This window comes from Nannospalax galili, unplaced genomic scaffold, assembly GCF_000622305.1.
Source record: "Nannospalax galili isolate Female #2095 unplaced genomic scaffold, S.galili_v1.0 scaffold208, whole genome shotgun sequence".
NCBI classification, from domain to species: domain Eukaryota; kingdom Metazoa; phylum Chordata; class Mammalia; order Rodentia; family Spalacidae; genus Nannospalax; species Nannospalax galili.
Window position 1 is genome coordinate 794,173 of NW_008357998.1, and position 17,411 is coordinate 811,583.

At 40.3% G+C, this 17,411-nt stretch overlaps 1 protein-coding gene across 1 annotated transcript in view; it reads right to left on the minus strand.

Moving 5' to 3' along the window:
- The window catches only part of Ptpro (protein tyrosine phosphatase receptor type O), a 243,911-nt gene that overhangs the window by 93,318 nt on the left and 133,182 nt on the right, over nt 1-17,411 (minus strand). The window contains exon 2 of the mRNA XM_008856033.2: nt 9,948-10,221. Within this exon, the coding sequence (XP_008854255.1) occupies nt 9,948-10,221 (274 nt within the window). The remainder of the gene's footprint in view (nt 1-9,947; nt 10,222-17,411) is intronic.

The window sequence follows — 17,411 nt, forward strand, 5'->3', positions numbered from 1 at the left end:
GTGCTGGATTTTGAACTCTGCTCGCCATGATTGAGTAGTCATCCCCCCCCACCTCTCTCTCCCACCCCCGCCCCAGGCTGGCCTCACTCTCACAGAGATCTGCCTGTCTCTTGAGTGCTGGAATTAAAGGAATATGTTACTACATTTGACCCTTTTGAGCCCCTTCTTGATGGAGCTAGGTATAAAACTTTAGGTAGACACATGTGCTCTCAGTGCTTTGAAGATATAGCTTCCTTTTACCCTTTTATTCTTACACCAATTACTGTCTCAGGCTAAGAGTGAATCCCGTGTAGACACTATACTTTTTTCTCTTGTACCTTCCAAGGTTATTTAACTTGAAGAACCTGCAATTTTACTATTGCATATTATTTATTCACAGTCTTTTATTTTAAATATTTAGTTTTGCCTGCATGTATTTAAGTGCATCTGTGCATGCAATGCCAGCAGAGGTCAGAAGAGGGTGTTGGAGCTCCTGGAACTGGAGTTACAAATAGTTGTTAGCTGCCATGTGGGTGCTGGGAACTGAACCCCCATCCTCTACAAGAGCAGCAAGTGTTCTTAACTACTGAACCATCTCTCCTGCCACTAATCTTATTATTTTTTAAAGTTATTTATTTAATAACCACATGATTAGAAGAAGCATTTCATTACAACAGCATTGACATATTCAATAACAATTTCCAGAGCAAAGATGCATCTCTTCAAAATTGGCTGTAAATTTTTAGGTTCATAGGTGAATTAACACGGTTATCCAATATTATACTCAGTATAAACCCTATGAGACCTAATCTTATTTTTTTTAATTGCTCTGTGTATTTGGAATGCTTTGTCAATTTGTGAATTCATGTCATTCTTTAAGGCTTTGAAATTCTCAAAATCATCTCTTCAAACACACACCCATCTTCCCTCATTCCTCTTTTTCCTGAAGTCTTGATCTTCCTGAGTCGGGGCTCCTCTTCACCCATAAGCCTGTGAACTGTCTCATTACGCCCAAATTATGGAGCAGCTGCAGCGATACCTTGCAATTCTTTCTAGCCGTCATCAGCATGCAATTTAACCCATCTATTCAGAGTTAATTTTCAATTTAATAAGCTGAATTAACTTTAATTAGCTTGACCAATTAAGATTTTAATTAACTTAAATAATTATGTTTCTCATTCCAAAAGTTCCAGTTCATCTCTATATGGTCTATGTAGTTTATTTATGGCACTTTTTGTTTTGTTACTGCTTGAAAATGGATATTATTCTGACATTTATATCTGTGAATGTCATACATATACTGTGAGTTTTTGTTAGGTAGCTATTTAAAATAGAACCTGAAACGTATGTTCTGATGTCTGTTATTATGAGTGAGGTATTTTAAAGCACAGGCTCTTGACTTATTGATCATTTACTTGCTTCTGGGGCAGGTCCACATTGCCCCTCTCAGCTACCGTAGGCTAATCTGAATGAAGGCATGAAGTTAGCCCTTGTATTGTGGATGCTATTGCGCTTGTCACTGGCTGATTTACCAGGTAATGTGGTGGCTAGGCTTGGTCCTTGGCACCAAGATTGGATAGTGTCCCTTGCTCTAGGTGGTGACCCTGAATATTTTCATCCTTCTACACTGGGGTCCAAACTCAGAACTATCTTCTCTGTACCTGGAGCTCAGAGGCTCATTGCTTCAGCTTTGTCTTCATGCAGAGTTTCAGTTTTATTACTTGGACACAGTTGTTGCTCTTGAACTTGTCCATGTACTTCTGTTTTTCTTTTGGTGGTGTAGTAAGAGCGAAAAGTCTACGACAAAGCAACAATTTACTGCAATATTTTGACTAGAAATCTCGATATTAAATGGCCTTTTTCTACTTAAAATTTTTTTATTTATTATTTTTATTTATGTGTATGTGTGTATTGCCTGCATGTAGGTAAGTGCACCCGTGTCCTGCAATGCCCGCGGAAGACAGAAGAGGCTGTCAGATCCCCTGGAACTGGAGTTACGGAGAGTAATAAAAAACAAACCAAACGGCACAGTCATGTTTATTCCTAGTTAGGTGTTCCACATAATCTTTAATCATGTTTAGATTTAAGGCATCTCATGTTCCCTAAATACCTTTGAGATATTCATTGAAATCATGAAGGAAACTGAAACTGATGTGTTTGTGTGTGAGGGTGAAGTATTCAACATTTAATTTCCAGAGCTGGAGAGGTGACTCAGTACTTAAAAGCACTGACTACTCTTGCAGAAGACCTAGGTTTGGTTCCCAGCACCCACATGGCAGTTAATAACCATCCTTAACTCCAGTTCCAGGGAATCTGTCACCCTTTTCTGGCCTCCACGGGCACTGCATGAACAGTTGCACTTACATACATGCAGGCAAAACACTCTTACATATAAAGTAAAAATAAATAAATAAATGAACAAGTAATAAAAATTTACTTTCCGACAGACAGCATCAGCACATACGAGTGCAGGAATTTCTCTGCAGGTCACACATGCTTAGCTGTTATAACACAGTGAGAAAGACAAGTATCCAGTGTGTGTTCTCTAAAAATACCCATTTCACAGCGTGAACAGGTACTATCTGTGTTCACTTGAAGGAAAATTTGAACGCTCTGAATGTGATTATCAGCGAAGACGTGAACAGTGGGGAACATGGAGCAGATGCTGGAGGAAAGCACAGGCAGCCTGTGCCGACTGCCAGGGGGCACATCTGCCTGAGACGGCTCTGTTTTACTGAACTAAGAAGTAAAGAAGCAACTTAGTCAGGGGTGTGACTCGTGAACCCGACCCTCCCAACACAGTTCTCTTACGGAAGGGACACTTGTAACTATATCCTCTTTTCTGATGGAAGAAATAGGGAAGGAACACTGATCTTGGATCCCAGCCAGAGCTGTTCCTCTGTGTTTAGGAAATGTTTGTGGACCTGACCTGATACCTCAGTGGTGCATGTCTAAGCGGTCACTGAGGTGGGCTGGTGGCAACCACCCAGGGTCCAGAAGAAGTGGTGACTGTACAGCCACCAACTTAGTCCCCAGTCTCATAATTCTTACACTAGAATACTTTCACAGCTTTCTAAGTTATTCTTGCTCTCTCTGAGTTTACTTTAAATTGTTTCTGAAGGCCACTTGATCCTCTCACTTTAGTCAATATCTCTGTCTTAAACCAACCACCCCGACTCAGTCCTTACCTCGATGACATTTCCCTGGCTTACTTGTTTCAATTCTCCTTTGTTCCTGATGTCTAGAGTCATTTACTATCTATCACATTAATAATGTTTACACATGTTGACTATGTGCTCTGTCCTACATATTCTGTTGAGTGTCTATTATTACTCAGGTGAGAAAACCACAAACCTTTTTTATATACTACGAACTATTTACATTATTTTATAGCAGCACCTTGCAGAAACTATTATTGTATATGGTAGCAATTGACAGATCAGCTTGGCCAACTAAAGCTCACAAAGCCAAATCTCAACTGCTATTTGCTTTTCTGTATCTTACGAGGTTAGGGTAGGTCTTACATTGTTAAGTGGTTGACAAGAACTAAAAGAATAGAAATGGAAATCAGTGTGGAGAACTCTTTAAAAACTAAAAATGGATCTACTACATGATACAGCTATACTGCTCTTTGGCATATACCCAAGGGCTCAGTATGCTACTGCAGAGATACTTGTTCAACCAAGTTTGCTGCTGCTCTTTTCACAGTAGTAGGAAATGGAAATAACCAAAAACGTCCCCCAACCAATGACTGGATAATGCAAATGTGGCACAGTCACACAATGGAATTCCACTCAGTGGTAAAATGAAATCATGAAATTTTCAGGTAAATGGATGGAACTAGAAACTATTATACTAATTGAAGTAACACAGACTCAGAAAAACATGTGACACGTGTTCTCGCTCATTGGTAAATCCTAGCTCCAAATCCTTAGATGTGAGCATATATTCTGATACAATCACAGGAGTCAGGAAAATGGGAAGGAACTGTGGAGGTAAAAGTGAAAAAGGAGCTTGAGAGAGGGAGATAGTAGGAGACAGGTGTTATCAAGGGGGAAAAGAGGAAATGGGGGGGTACTTTAATTGGAGGGAGTATGGAGGGCTCTACAGGGGCAGAGAGAGGAAAGAGAGATAAATAATGCTTATGTGGTGTGAAAAACTAAAGGGAAATGTATTAGTTTATAAGCCTACTGAAACACACACACACAAACACACACATACACATGTGTGTGCGTGCATATTCATGTGTAAAGCTAAAGGCTATATAAGAAAAAATCAGAGTGCCAAGCAAGGGAAACCTTTCTTTGAGTTGATCAGGGGAGTCCAAGAGATTCTCAAAATAATTCAGGCTATTGTCACAGTTCTTGATTGCGTCCCAGAACTTTAAGATAAGAGTCTATTGATGAAGACAAGATATACTGTAGACACAGGACTTGGAGCAATGGAGCTGGAACGATCCTGGAAGCCTCCTTTCTGAAGACTAGCTTTCATGGCATCAGAAGGTACCATGCAAGCTGCCAAAGGAATAAAATCAATCAATGGTCCTACCCAGCTGTAAGACCTATGAACCACAGCAGTGACTGGCTCAGCAAATTCTCTCTATTGGTGCAGTAGTAGCACCAGTATTTTATATTGAGGGTAATCAACAGCTGTCTAATTGGACTTAAGACCTACTTAGTGGTCGTGTTCACTCATAGTACTGTAAGCATAGCCAAGTATACGTGGCTGGAGAGGTCATGGACCCTAGAGAAAAATCTATCACTTCCTTAAGATCAATGTAACTTCTTACTATGTTTTAAATACGCATCCTTACATTTACAAAACAAGTATTCCTCTTACCACTCATCAAAGGAAGCTCCTTTTTGCAACAGATAGAAACAATAACAAAGTTCCACAATTGGTCAAACACAGATAATCAATGTCTGTGAGGTGTCCAGCCATAAGTGACACATTTATAATGCAACCTGTATATGTAAGGCTCAGGAAACATCAGGCTGAAAGAATGTAAGAGCCAGAGTGTCAAGACACCTGCTGATGGTGAAGGCATTCTAGACATGATAGGGAACTTACACCAGTGAAATCTCTATATCATTGTATTCTAACAAGATCTTCATATAAAGACAAAACCTGTTGACATACCAAGGTGGATGACATACTGAGGTGGAAATTTCACTGGGATTCCACCTCAGGATGAATTCTACAGGAAATCAATGGATGCTGAGGGAGGGAGAATCAGTTTTCTTCAGAAACTAACTCCCTGAGAGCTTATCTAATTCCAAGTGGGCAGCCCTAAATATAAATATACATCTACATGAGCATCATTAAACGGACTCAGTGTATTACATATGTGTGTGTATTTATAAATGCTGTATGTAATGCAACAATAATAATCAAAGAAGAGAACAAGAAATTGACAGAGAGTTGGGGGACATGGCAGGAGGTGGAGGGGGACTGGGAGGTTGGGAAGTAATGCAAATACAATACTCATGTATAATATCCACGTAAATTAAAATAATAGAAAAGAGTAATAACTTCACGTCCCATGAAAATGATGTGAAATTAAAATTTTTGTGTCTATAAAGCTGTGTGAGAGCAATGCTTACCTTGCTTGGCTACATATTTGTGGCAACAACAGGGTTGAATAGGTACAATACAGGTCATATGACCCACAGTGCTTCACAGCTGAATGAGGCAGTTTTAAAGAGAGGGATTGGCTAATTCCTGGAACAGGTGACAGATCTGGAATCTAAGAGTTTGAGGAAAGTCCTGTCTGCTCAAGGCTACCCAGATGATTTCCATATTTTTTTGACACCAAAGGTTGTAAACCACTACCCTGCGTACCTACTTGGTCATTTTTCTATTGCCAGATTTAGCATATTATGACTTGCATCTCTGCTGCAAGAGGGGGCTTTCCCCAGTCAGTCTGCCTTCTATCACGTCTTTGATCTGTCTTCATTCCTCATCACCTTGCAGGGCACTTAAAGCTTCTCCCTATATTTCTGGTCATCTTCCATTAATTGTTTTGGAACATTTGATGCTCAGTTCTTGACTTTGCGTCTCGTTACACCCTGCTGTGCGTGTCCTGCCCTGCTCTGCGTATATGATTCTTTGAACCTACAGTGCACTTTCCTTTATTCCTGTGACAAATTCACATTAATTTTTCAGTGATTGTATCTCCTATGGTGACTGCCTAATGTTCTTGAGGTGAGGGGAGGCACTTTGTGTTATATAATTCTTTCCTTCTGTCATAGACTTCATCATTTTTTGTAGTAGTCGTTTATCTGTCTTTTCTACTATGTTACACCATCTTTGATTAAGGGTATTTAAAATATTTTAATTGCGTTTTCTCTCTCTCTCTCTCTCTCTCTCTCTCTCTCTGGTGTGTATCTGTGGGGGTCAGAAGATAACTTGCTGCAACTTGTTATTCCACCATGTGGGTCCTGATGTAGTGATCTTTTATTTGTCTTTTCTATATTATACAATTTAAAATATTCAAAATATTTTCTTACATTTATTTTTCTCTCTTTCAATCTGTTTCTGTCTCTGGGCTTCCTCTCTCTCTGTGTGTGTGTTTGTGTGTGTGTGTGTGTGTGTGTGTGTTGTGGGTGCATATTCAGGGGTCCACTTTCCCCCAAGGGGTATATAGGAAGGTCAGAAGTGTGCCTAGAGGTCAGAAAACAACTTGCAAAAGTGGGTGCTCTTTTTCCACCGTGTGGGTCCTGGGGATTGAACTCAATTCATCAGGCTTGACAACAAGTGCCTTTACCTGATGAGTCATCTAGACAGGCTTGACTAAAGGTATATTTATGCATTAGTATTGCTCTGGTATCTAAGACATGACACAGAGACTATACCCAACAAGTAAACCAATCAATTCTTTGTATTCATGATGGGAGTAGACTAGGGTGTCTGTGGAGTGTCTCCATGTGCCTTCCACAACTTGAGAGCCATCATTTCTAGAACATCAGTGACACAGTGAACAGCTACGTGTCTTCATTATTTCCACAGCTCCTGACAAGTGTTCCCAGGCAATATTTTCTGTACTCAGAAACTACCTCTCCCTCCTGAGGTGCTCACAGTCTACAGAAGCTTCTCCATCAACGGAATATTAAGCAAATGTCAGAGCCCAAGAGTTGTGAAGTTCTTTTGAACTGGCCAAATGAGTCCATTGTGCTGAATTTATTCTTTGTCACATTTCTAAGCTTTTTCAGAGAGTGCCAGACTCAGACAACCGTACTGATAAATCAAAGTGCCGCCCTGAGGCCTATGAGCTGCCCCTGCTTATTTCATTAAGGCAGTCACATAGCCAATGACAGAAACAAACATCCCCTTTTATCCTCAAGATCAATGTGTCAACCCTATGAGCAGACCCCACAGATGCTTTCTAAACTCAAAATCCTAGGAAGTTATTATTCATAAATAATGGGACCTTTAGGACTCTAAATTAGGCTTAGTCATTATATTTTAAAATTTTCTCTTTCCTGACAGTGGAAACTGAAATCCAAGGCTGCCCGAAGCTGTCTCAAGTCTAATGTCAATGTCTTTTTGCCTTTATCCATAGTCTTCATATTCCCCACCTATTACTACTTCTGAAATCTGGGATAACATACTTGAGACTTTAAAACGAGGTACAGTGCTGCTGGAGAGATGGCTCAGTCCGTAAAATGCCTCCCTTGCAAACACAGGACCTAAGTATAATTCCCCAAACCCACATAAAAAAATGCAGGAGATGAGTTTGGTGAGCTGGCTCAGGAGGTCAAAGCACTTGCTGCCAAATTTGAGGACTTCAGTCTGACCCCTGGAACCCACACAAAAGTGGACGGAGAAGGTACTCCCTCCAGTTGTCTCCTGACATCCACATGTGTGTTGTGTCATGTATGCACCAGCACACGAGTGTGTACACAGATACAAATAAATAAATGAGTGATGAATGAATAATAAATAAATAAATAACAAATGAATGAATAAAAATAAATAAATAAACCAAAAAGCCAGGAATGATGGTGCATGCTTGTAACTTCCGACACTGGGAGTACAGAGACAGGCAGATTCCTGGGCTTATACTCTAGTCAGCCTAGCCCAATGTGCACGTTCGGCCCTGTCTCAGAATTAACATGGATTGCAAAAATAATGTGGACAGCATTCCTGAGAAGCATCAACCAAGGTAGCCTTCTGATCTCTACATGCACATGCATGCACACATATCTACACACAATGATTCGTTGCACCTACTTTTGTACCCCATTGTGTGTCTGTCTTCTCCCCTCTCCCTCCTGCCCTCCCTTCCTCCCTTCCTTTCTTATCTTCTTCCTGTTTTTCCTTTACTTAAAGGAACAGGGTCTTAGGTAGCCTAGGCTAGCCTCAAACTTGATGTGCAGCAGAGGATAACCTTAAAATCCTGATCCTTCTGCCTCCACCTCATAAGTGCTTGGATGCTGGATGACGGTACGCACGACCCCATGACATCTTCAGCTTTCTCCAGGAACAATCAGCAAAAGGACCGAAGCCTCCAGCTTTGTGCCCTTGACACACACCAGCAAATAAATGTTGAGGCAGAGCAGTCACTGCATTTCTATGTCCACTTTTGTGTTAAGCTTTAGTCTTTCCTGACATATTTCCCCTATTCTTACTCAACTATCTTGAGCTATTTATGAAATAGTTATTAAATCTCAGGCCAGATGTTTATGAAATTGTAAAGATGTGGAAGGCGGAATTTTGATCCTAGCACTGTAGTTTTTTTATGCTTGCAGCTGCTGCCTGAGCCTAATTCTAGATTCACCATTTTCCAGAATTTTACCAGGTGAGATTTTCCTTTAATTGAGTTAACTCCCAGCTCTCTCCATTTAATCAACTTTGTAGGCCTTGGGTCTGTGCCATTGTTAATCTTCAGGACTTAATACCGGTCGTGGGATTCTGCCAATGGAGACTTTAATTAATTTTTGACAGGTTAAAAACATGTCCTCTAGCTTGATTCTGAGTTTTTGCTTCTTGTGTCTTTCTCTTTTTTCCCTAAAGGATGATATCACCACACAGTAGACAATATCACCATGCCCTTTCCCTAACTTTGGCCACAATGGTCACATGCAGCTGACACTTTGATAGCAGCCCTTGAAAAGCTCTCACTGAAGACCATGAGCAGAAAGAACGTCAACGAGCCCTTGAATTGTTCCTGACAAAATGCTCTCTCACAGATACCTTTTCCCCCTTATGTTCTGCAACTCGATATCTTAAGATCAGATAGTAAAGTCAGAGAATGAAGTGGAAGTCACCTGCAGTTAAAACCATTTCTAAAAACTTCCCAGTATCAACACCAACTTTCTATTTTATTGTTTTGCATTTTTCTTGTGCAGTGGAAGCCAAGGCTATTTTGAAGGTAAATGAAGAATACAGCCTGGTAAAAGATGTTTACACATCCCTGCAATGCCAACACTTGGAATGTTGGGTCGGGAGGCTTGAGAGATTGAGGTCAGCCTGGGCTACATAACAGACCCTGTTTGAAAGCCAAGAATGATCAGACAAACCAATGGATAACTCTTTATGCCTTTCAGCAAAGAATTACATTTGAGAATGCTATGAATATAAACCCACTGTCTCAAGAACCAAGTTGCTTCATATGGAAATATATGTTCTGAAACAAAAATAGACAAGCTATGATCATACTATACGTCATATAAGGGAAATTTACATGTTTCAGTCATGAACCTGAAATTATCAGTCTTAAAATACACTACCTCAATAAAGTTCACCGTTTTGGGTTTAAAACATATGTTTCTTTTCACAAAAGGGAACAGTGAGCATTATCTAACTTGGGTAAGAAGCTGTTTCCTTAACGTATTGGAGAACTTGGAACTACGTCACTTGACTCCAGGGACAACCGTGTCGCCGTTCTGGTGGACTCTACTTTGACCGAGGCCCTGTGGGAATGCTTAGAGAAGCATCACAGAGGATGATGTCACATGCTTGCTTACTTGTTAACACGGTGATTGATCTGGATGGCTTGGTGACCACATTCCCATTGACTACCACCAGTGTGATTATATAATAAAGGCCGTGATAACTGGCTTTAAAGACCACAGGAGGAGGCAAAGTGTGGTTGAATTCCTCAAATTCAAAGAAATAATTTTTGGATTCACCAGTTATCTTCACAACATACACAGATGCTGGGCTGATGACATCTGAAGCTTCTAAAGAGATAACGATATTATTGTCATCTTGGACAGCCACGTGGAACGTTGTAGCAATCTGTTTAGGAAAAGAGAAAGGAAGGAGATAGAGGTCAGATTCAGGTGATGGATAATAAAGTTACACTGAGGTAAATTCTCTGAAACTAACATTCAAAGTAAGCATTGTTTCTGAAGGTAGCTGTGGGTATTTTAATCACACAATAGAAGCCAAAATGAAGTGTTTATCCCTCCTTTGAATAGTGATGTCAGACCTTTACATTGAGAATTTCCATTGAAAAATCTGTTTCCATTTCACAGAATATTTCCTGTAATAAACAAAAATGCACATATAATGGATGAGCAAATAATGTTTTAGAGACAGGAAAATTCTAGCAGGACATTTACGGTAATTATTTCTTCCCTTTCTCTAATGTGTTAGTGTCAGTTATGAAAGAGAGAAAAAAATATCAGGACTGACAATCCTGTGATAGTTCTCATTACAGGTTAAACAGCCCTTAATGAGAGGAGCTATAATAAGATTTAAAAGATTGAAGATTGAAATCCACAGGTGCCTAAACCTTTGCTTCAGATAAAAGATTAGGGGCTAGAACTGAGGATATAGCACAGCTTGTAGAGTGCTAAACTTGCCTGCATGAGGTTCTGGGCTCATTTCCAAGCAACACATACCTAAGTTTAGGGGCTGGAGAGATGGCTCAGTTGTTAAGAGCACTTGCTGCCCCTCCATGTGGACTGAGTTCAGCTCCCAGCACCCACATCAGGAAGCTTACAACAGCCTATAACTACAGCTCCAGAAGATCCAGTGCCCAAAGGTGGCCTTTGTGGGCACCACACACATACATGGGCTTGCACACATATACATTGAAATAAATAAAATATATTTTTAAAGCTTATAAATTATACTTCAAAAACCATTTGTATAGTTGGCCTAAACATTCCTTCTTGATTCTGTGCAGAGTCCGTGAGCAGAAATAATCCTTCTCTAATCTCAAACAAGACTCATGTGCTTTGAGTGATCTACTGCTTTGCATTAATTAATTAATTAATTAATTTATTATTTTTGTCTTTTTGAGACAGGGTCTCCCTGTAGCGCCAGCTTACCTGGAACTCACTGTGTAGACGAGGCTGTCCTCAAACTCACAGATCTGCCTGCCTCCGCCTCCCAAGTGCTGGGACTAAAAGCATGCGCCACCACGCCCGACTCATCACTCTAAGACAGGATCTCTCACTTAGTCAATTTAGCTGCTAGGCTGGCTGTCCAGGAGCCCCCTGTCTGTCTCCCCAGCAAGTATAGGCATGAATGAACCATAAACAGCATTAGCTGGTTTTTCGCATGAGTGCTGGGGATGTGAGCTCAAGTTCGCATGCTTGTTCCACATGCTAGTTAGCCAAGCCTTTTACTGATGCGTTTAATTTATCTTTACCCATTTGGAGTCCTGAGTAAGTTACCCCACTGCTTTGAGCTCAGATTTCTCTTCTATAATGGGTAGACAGGAGAACTGCTAAAGACTGGTTAAGCATCTACAAGCAGACAAAAGCCATGGCAGTCACTCTATAGACTTCCAGGAATGATGTCATCACATAGTAAAAAATAACACACCTATCATCCGATAGATATGATTATTTTTAATCTCATTTTGTAATTGAGGCTCAGAAAGGATAAGGCACATTCCCCAGTCACAAAGTACAAAACCCCAACTCCCTTCTGATTCTGTGCACCTCCCATCTCCCTCTCCTCTTCTACTTCCTTAACACTGAATTTGTCATGCAGTACCTAACTGAAAGGAATCTGTTAAATGAATGAAAGACCCACTGATTGCCTTAATTACCTGTGGACATCTGCCTCCTAAAATTAATCTATTTATTGATTTTGGTACTTTGCATATTGTCAGCAACTAAATTAAGGACACAGTACACATCAGTTTTCTAAAAGAGACTGTATGGACCTAAAATGAAAATTTGTATATATAATCTGGGGTATTTAATTCTATCTTAACATTAAATAAGTTAGATTATGTTCATGATATTGAGTTGTTAGACAGTTATACAGTGTAAGTCTTTTTATTTTTTAAAATATTTTATTTATTATTATTATTTTTTTAAACAGTGTAAATATGGTATTTTGAGGGTTATCTGTAGCTCCAGGTCCAGTGTCTGGCAGGTGTTAGGTGCATCTTGATATGTGTGGTCCTGTATGTGATATGTGATGGTGGCTAATAACTATCTGTAACTCTAGTTTCAGGGGACTCCAGTGCCCTCTTCTGACCTCTGAGGGCATTGTGCAACACCGGTGCATTTACACACATGCAGGCAATACATTCATACACGTAAAATAAAAATAATAAATAAAATATCCAAAAAAGAGGTGGGTGCCTGATGTGTCCTGATGCTTTATGGACAGCACACTCTTCTAGAGAAGGGAGGATGCTTCCAAATGCTAAGGACAGCTTTGGCGATGATTCTATCAGCTATGAAAATCAGCCTTGGCCTGTGCAGGTTGCCAGAAATAAACCAGAGTGGCTAATCACATTTAGCCGGTGGGACTAATGAGAAGGCAATGGGCCAAGTGAGGTCCAGACAGTGAGCTGTGCGTCCCCCTTCTCCTTCCCCATCTGTGCTCAAGGGCAGATGATCAAGGCATAGGAAGAGCGGGAAGGAAAAGTTAAAGTAACTGTTCCATATTTATTTGCTGACTGTAAAAATATTTGCAAATAGCTGGGCATGGTGATACATGCCTTTAATCTCAGCACTCAGGAGGCAGAGGTAGGCAGATCTCGGTGAGATCCAGGCCACCTTTCTCTACATAAGGAGTGCCAGATCAGCTGGGGCTACAGGGAGACCCTGTACCCCGTGGTTGCCCATCGTTGCCCGTCCCCCCGACCCCCGCCGCCAAATAGAAACTTTCTTTTGAGGTTCGGTACCTGTGTTGCTTAAGTAAGAGTATTATCATCAAAATTTCCTTTACATAACGAAGTTTAAATTAAAAACAAAATCTGGATAGTTTTATGCATCTATATTGTGAATTTTAGTGATTTTCATACCCCATTCCCCTACCTCATCCCTGCCCTTGTCCTGATGGAACCTTTCTTGTTAACATGTCTTCTCCTGCTTTTATGTCATTCTGTGTGTGGCCCACTGAGTTTAGTAAGAGTTATGTGCCCAAGTGTTGGGGGAAGATATTTGGTGCAGCAAGGGAACTTATCTGTGGTGACACCAGTGAAGAAAATGGTACCCCTCTCCCAACAACCGCTCACTGTCACCCCTCTGGGAGGGGCAGGGACTCATGAGCTGGACCATCAACAAAAATTTTAAAATATATCTAAAAAATTTTAATATGACTATATTTTTCCATTAAGCCTATACCCCATGGTTCCCCGGCCTTCCCTTTTCTAATTTCTTTACCCTTCCCTTTAATTCCCTTTGTTCCCCTTAACAGTTTATCTTCTGTTTTCATGTAATATATACATACATAATTTGGCATATCTGTATAAAGTCTAGGAACCACAAATAGGGGAAACTATATCTTTCTCTTTCTGAGAATAGCTTAATTTTCTTAATGTGACTATCTCCAGGACTCTAAGTTGACATGTCACATTGGTGTTTATTACAGCACTATTCACAATAGCTAAATTATGGAACCAGCCTAGGTGTCCATCAAAAGAGAAATGGATAAAGAAAATGTGGTACATACACATGATGGAAATTTTATCAGTCATAAAGTAGAATGAAGTCATGCTGTTTGCAGGAAAATGGTTACCCAGCAAATTTAATGTAGTAATTTCCCTGGTTCAACTTTCTCCCTTTACACTTGAAGAACAGTGGTACAAACGTCACATGACTAATTGATGACAGAAGACCTCTAGGAACCACATCTCCTATGCCATGTGGTATTTATCTTTCCTGAACTAGAGGGCAGTTCCCAGAGGCAGCAGCAGGAGCACAGCAGTTTGGATGCATCAAGGAAGTGGGAGCTGAGTCCTCTGGGAGAGAAGCTACTGGAGACAGAGTGGGAAGCAGTGCTAAGGAGACCCTGGACTATGGATGACGAAGAGGATTGGCCAGAGATAGAGGCCAGTCAGAGGCCCTGGGAAGCTTCCCATTGTCCCAGAGAAAGGCAACAACTACTACCATTTGACTTGCGTTTGTAATGAGCACTTTTATGTAATTTTTAAATATTATTCCTTAGAGCAATTCTCAGACATAGTGTTATGATTCCCATTTTACCCAGTGAGCTAAAATCATTTACTTACAAGCACAGCATAAGGTGTGGAATCAGAGGGCATGTTTCTATTCCTGCTCTGCTGTTTACTACCTGCGAGAGCTCAGGATGTCTAAGGACCTCTTAAGTTCATCTTAATTTCTAAAATTAGGAAATGCTGTAATTTGTGGGGTTGTGCCCCTTCCCCCCTCCGCTCATTGTGTGTGTTTTGGTTCTCAATATGTAGCCCTGGCAGGCCTGGAACTCATTAAGTTGACCCAGATTGGCCTCAAATTCTTAGCAATCCTACCTCTGCCTCCTGAATACCTGGAGTACAACCACACACTACCACACCCAGCATCTCTCATGGTTGGTTTTTTTTTTTTTTTGGTAAGGATTAAATGTCTTTTATAAAAATACTAGTACTATGATCTCAAAAATACTAGTTTCTCAAAAAACCAAAATGAATTTTACCAAATGAACCAGCCTACACCACTCCTGTGTATTTACTAAAAGGACTCTAAATCAGTGTACCACAGAGATATTTGCTCATCAATATTTATTACAGCATATTCACCACAACCATAGGTTGAAGTTATGGATTCAACCTATGAGTCTGTCAGAAGAAGAATGACCAAAGAAAATGTGGTATACATACACAACAGAATTTTATTCAGCCATAAGGAAGAATGAAATTGTCTTTGTGGTGAAATGAATGTTATTGGAGAGTATCATATTAAATGAATTAAGCAAGACCCAGGAAGACAAATATGAGATATTTTCTCACATATGTGAGCTGCACATTTTATATAGAAAAGCAAAATCACAAATTTATCTATTTAATATCTATATCTCTATATCTATCTAATATATATCTCTTTATCATTTATCTATCATCTATCTATCTATCTAATCTATTATCTACCTCTATCTATCCATCATCTATCATCTATCTATCTATCTATCTATCTATCTATCTATCTATCTATCTATCTATCTATCATCTACCTAATCTCTATATCTGTCATCTATCTAATCTATGTATCTCTATATCTATCTGTAGTCTATCTATCTAATCTATATATCTATCCATAATCTATCTGATCTATATATTGCTGTATCTATCATCTATCTATCTACCTACCTATCTATTCATATAACGTGAACGCAGAAGTGAAATTCTCTAGGTGAACCAGCACAAGGACTGATGGGAGGAGACATGGAAGAAATGAGAGTATAGGTGATCTGGAGGAGGAAGATAGTAAATTTATATTATATACTTGTGCGAAAACACCCTTATGAAACCCAGGACTATGCACAGTATATGCAGATCAATGAAAAATACCAGATGCATTTCTAAGATGCTTGTGTTTTAGTTTGGTTTTGACCTTTACAGTGTCTGTATAAACATTTGCTTTACGAACTTCCAACCCCTAGCACAGTTACCGAATGTTTTATTCACAGAGTACTGGCTTTGCTCATTCAACAACAAACAGATATCAGCTAAGTTATAACTTGACATGAAGCACTCTGCTAGGTGCTAGCTATGGGCAAATAAGTACAGCCAGGTACCTGAAGTCCAGGAGCTGCCAGTGAGTCTAAGCAAGTAGTCACAACATGATCTTTGGTGTTATTACAGACTTTAACAACAGTCCCACCAACATCTTTTTCCCCCTACCTGCCTGGGACTGTAGCTGAGATTACACTCAGTTTTGTGACCTTGCCCTAGCCTCCAGGGCTTATAAGGTGCCGGGGAGTGTTATTAATCATGATACCCCACTCTCAGGTCTGAGCAGGAGCAGTGTCTCAAGCATCATAAATCATGGTTCCCTGGCTCTTCTCCAAGGTACATGGGGGAAATTAAAACAGACTAACCAGAAGGCATCCGCTAGAATTCATAACAAAATTAGTGTTAGAAGCTTGAATTTCAAGGTTCACAGCTTTGTGGGAGAATCATTTAGTGGGACAGCCGTGCAAACAAAACTCTACTTCTGTGGATGACAGGAGGGGGCCAGATCAGCTTAAGGAGGAGGTGGTACCTGATGATACTCAGAAATTTACCAAGGGAATCAAGGTTACAGGAAGAGGGTCTAAAGTCCTCTGGAGTGGTTAGAGGGTGGTAGTCTGCCCAGAGAAGAAGGATGGGAGCCCAGGTCCCTTGCCAAGGAATTTGGCTATTTTTTAGGCCAAAGGAAATCATGAACTGTTTTAAATGTAGAAGAATGACATGGTTGCAAAGACCCAAACTATCAGGACCTTGGAGAGTTCTTGGTTGTCTGGACCAATCTCATGTCAGTGGGCAGTAAGAGAGAAGTTCATACAGTTGAGGTGAGGTGTGATGTATATCCCAATGCGTGCGCACACACGTCCACCACATCTTCCCAGGTGACAGATATCTAGGGTATTACTGGTGCTCCAACTGGCAACCCAATCAATCATCAGACTTATTATAGGGCATCTTAGAAGGAAAACTAACTGTGGTGCTAAGATTGTCACATAGAAAGCAATAGCATGCTTGACTTCTTTCAACAGAGATATTAATGATGTCCTGTGTGGCTTAGGGAGCACTTCTGTCCATGACCCTCCACAGACATTACCTCATTCATCACTAAACATTCTGTCTGGCTCCCAGGAACATTTTTCCAGCCACATAATCCTTCCTGCCAGTTTCTTCTGGAAGATGCAAATCTCAGAGGTGTCCTGTAGGTAGAAGTCCTTCTGACACTTTCCTGGAATCACTCACAATTCTCTCTCAGCAATTGTGAGAGAATCATTTAGATGTTCCCAAAGGAGAATGGCAGCCTGTCTACAGCCCTCTGTGCTGGTTAGTTTAACTGTCAACTTGACACAAGTTGTAATCACCTGAGAATAGAGTCTTACTGAGGAATTATCTAGATCAGGTTGGCCTGACCTATGTGTGATTGACTTAATTATTAATTGATATAGAAAGATCCAGCCATTGTAGGCAGTACCATTCCCTAGGTAGGGGAACCTGAGCAATATAAGAAAGCTAACTGAGAACAAGCATGCTGTGTTGTTGTTGTTGTTGTTGT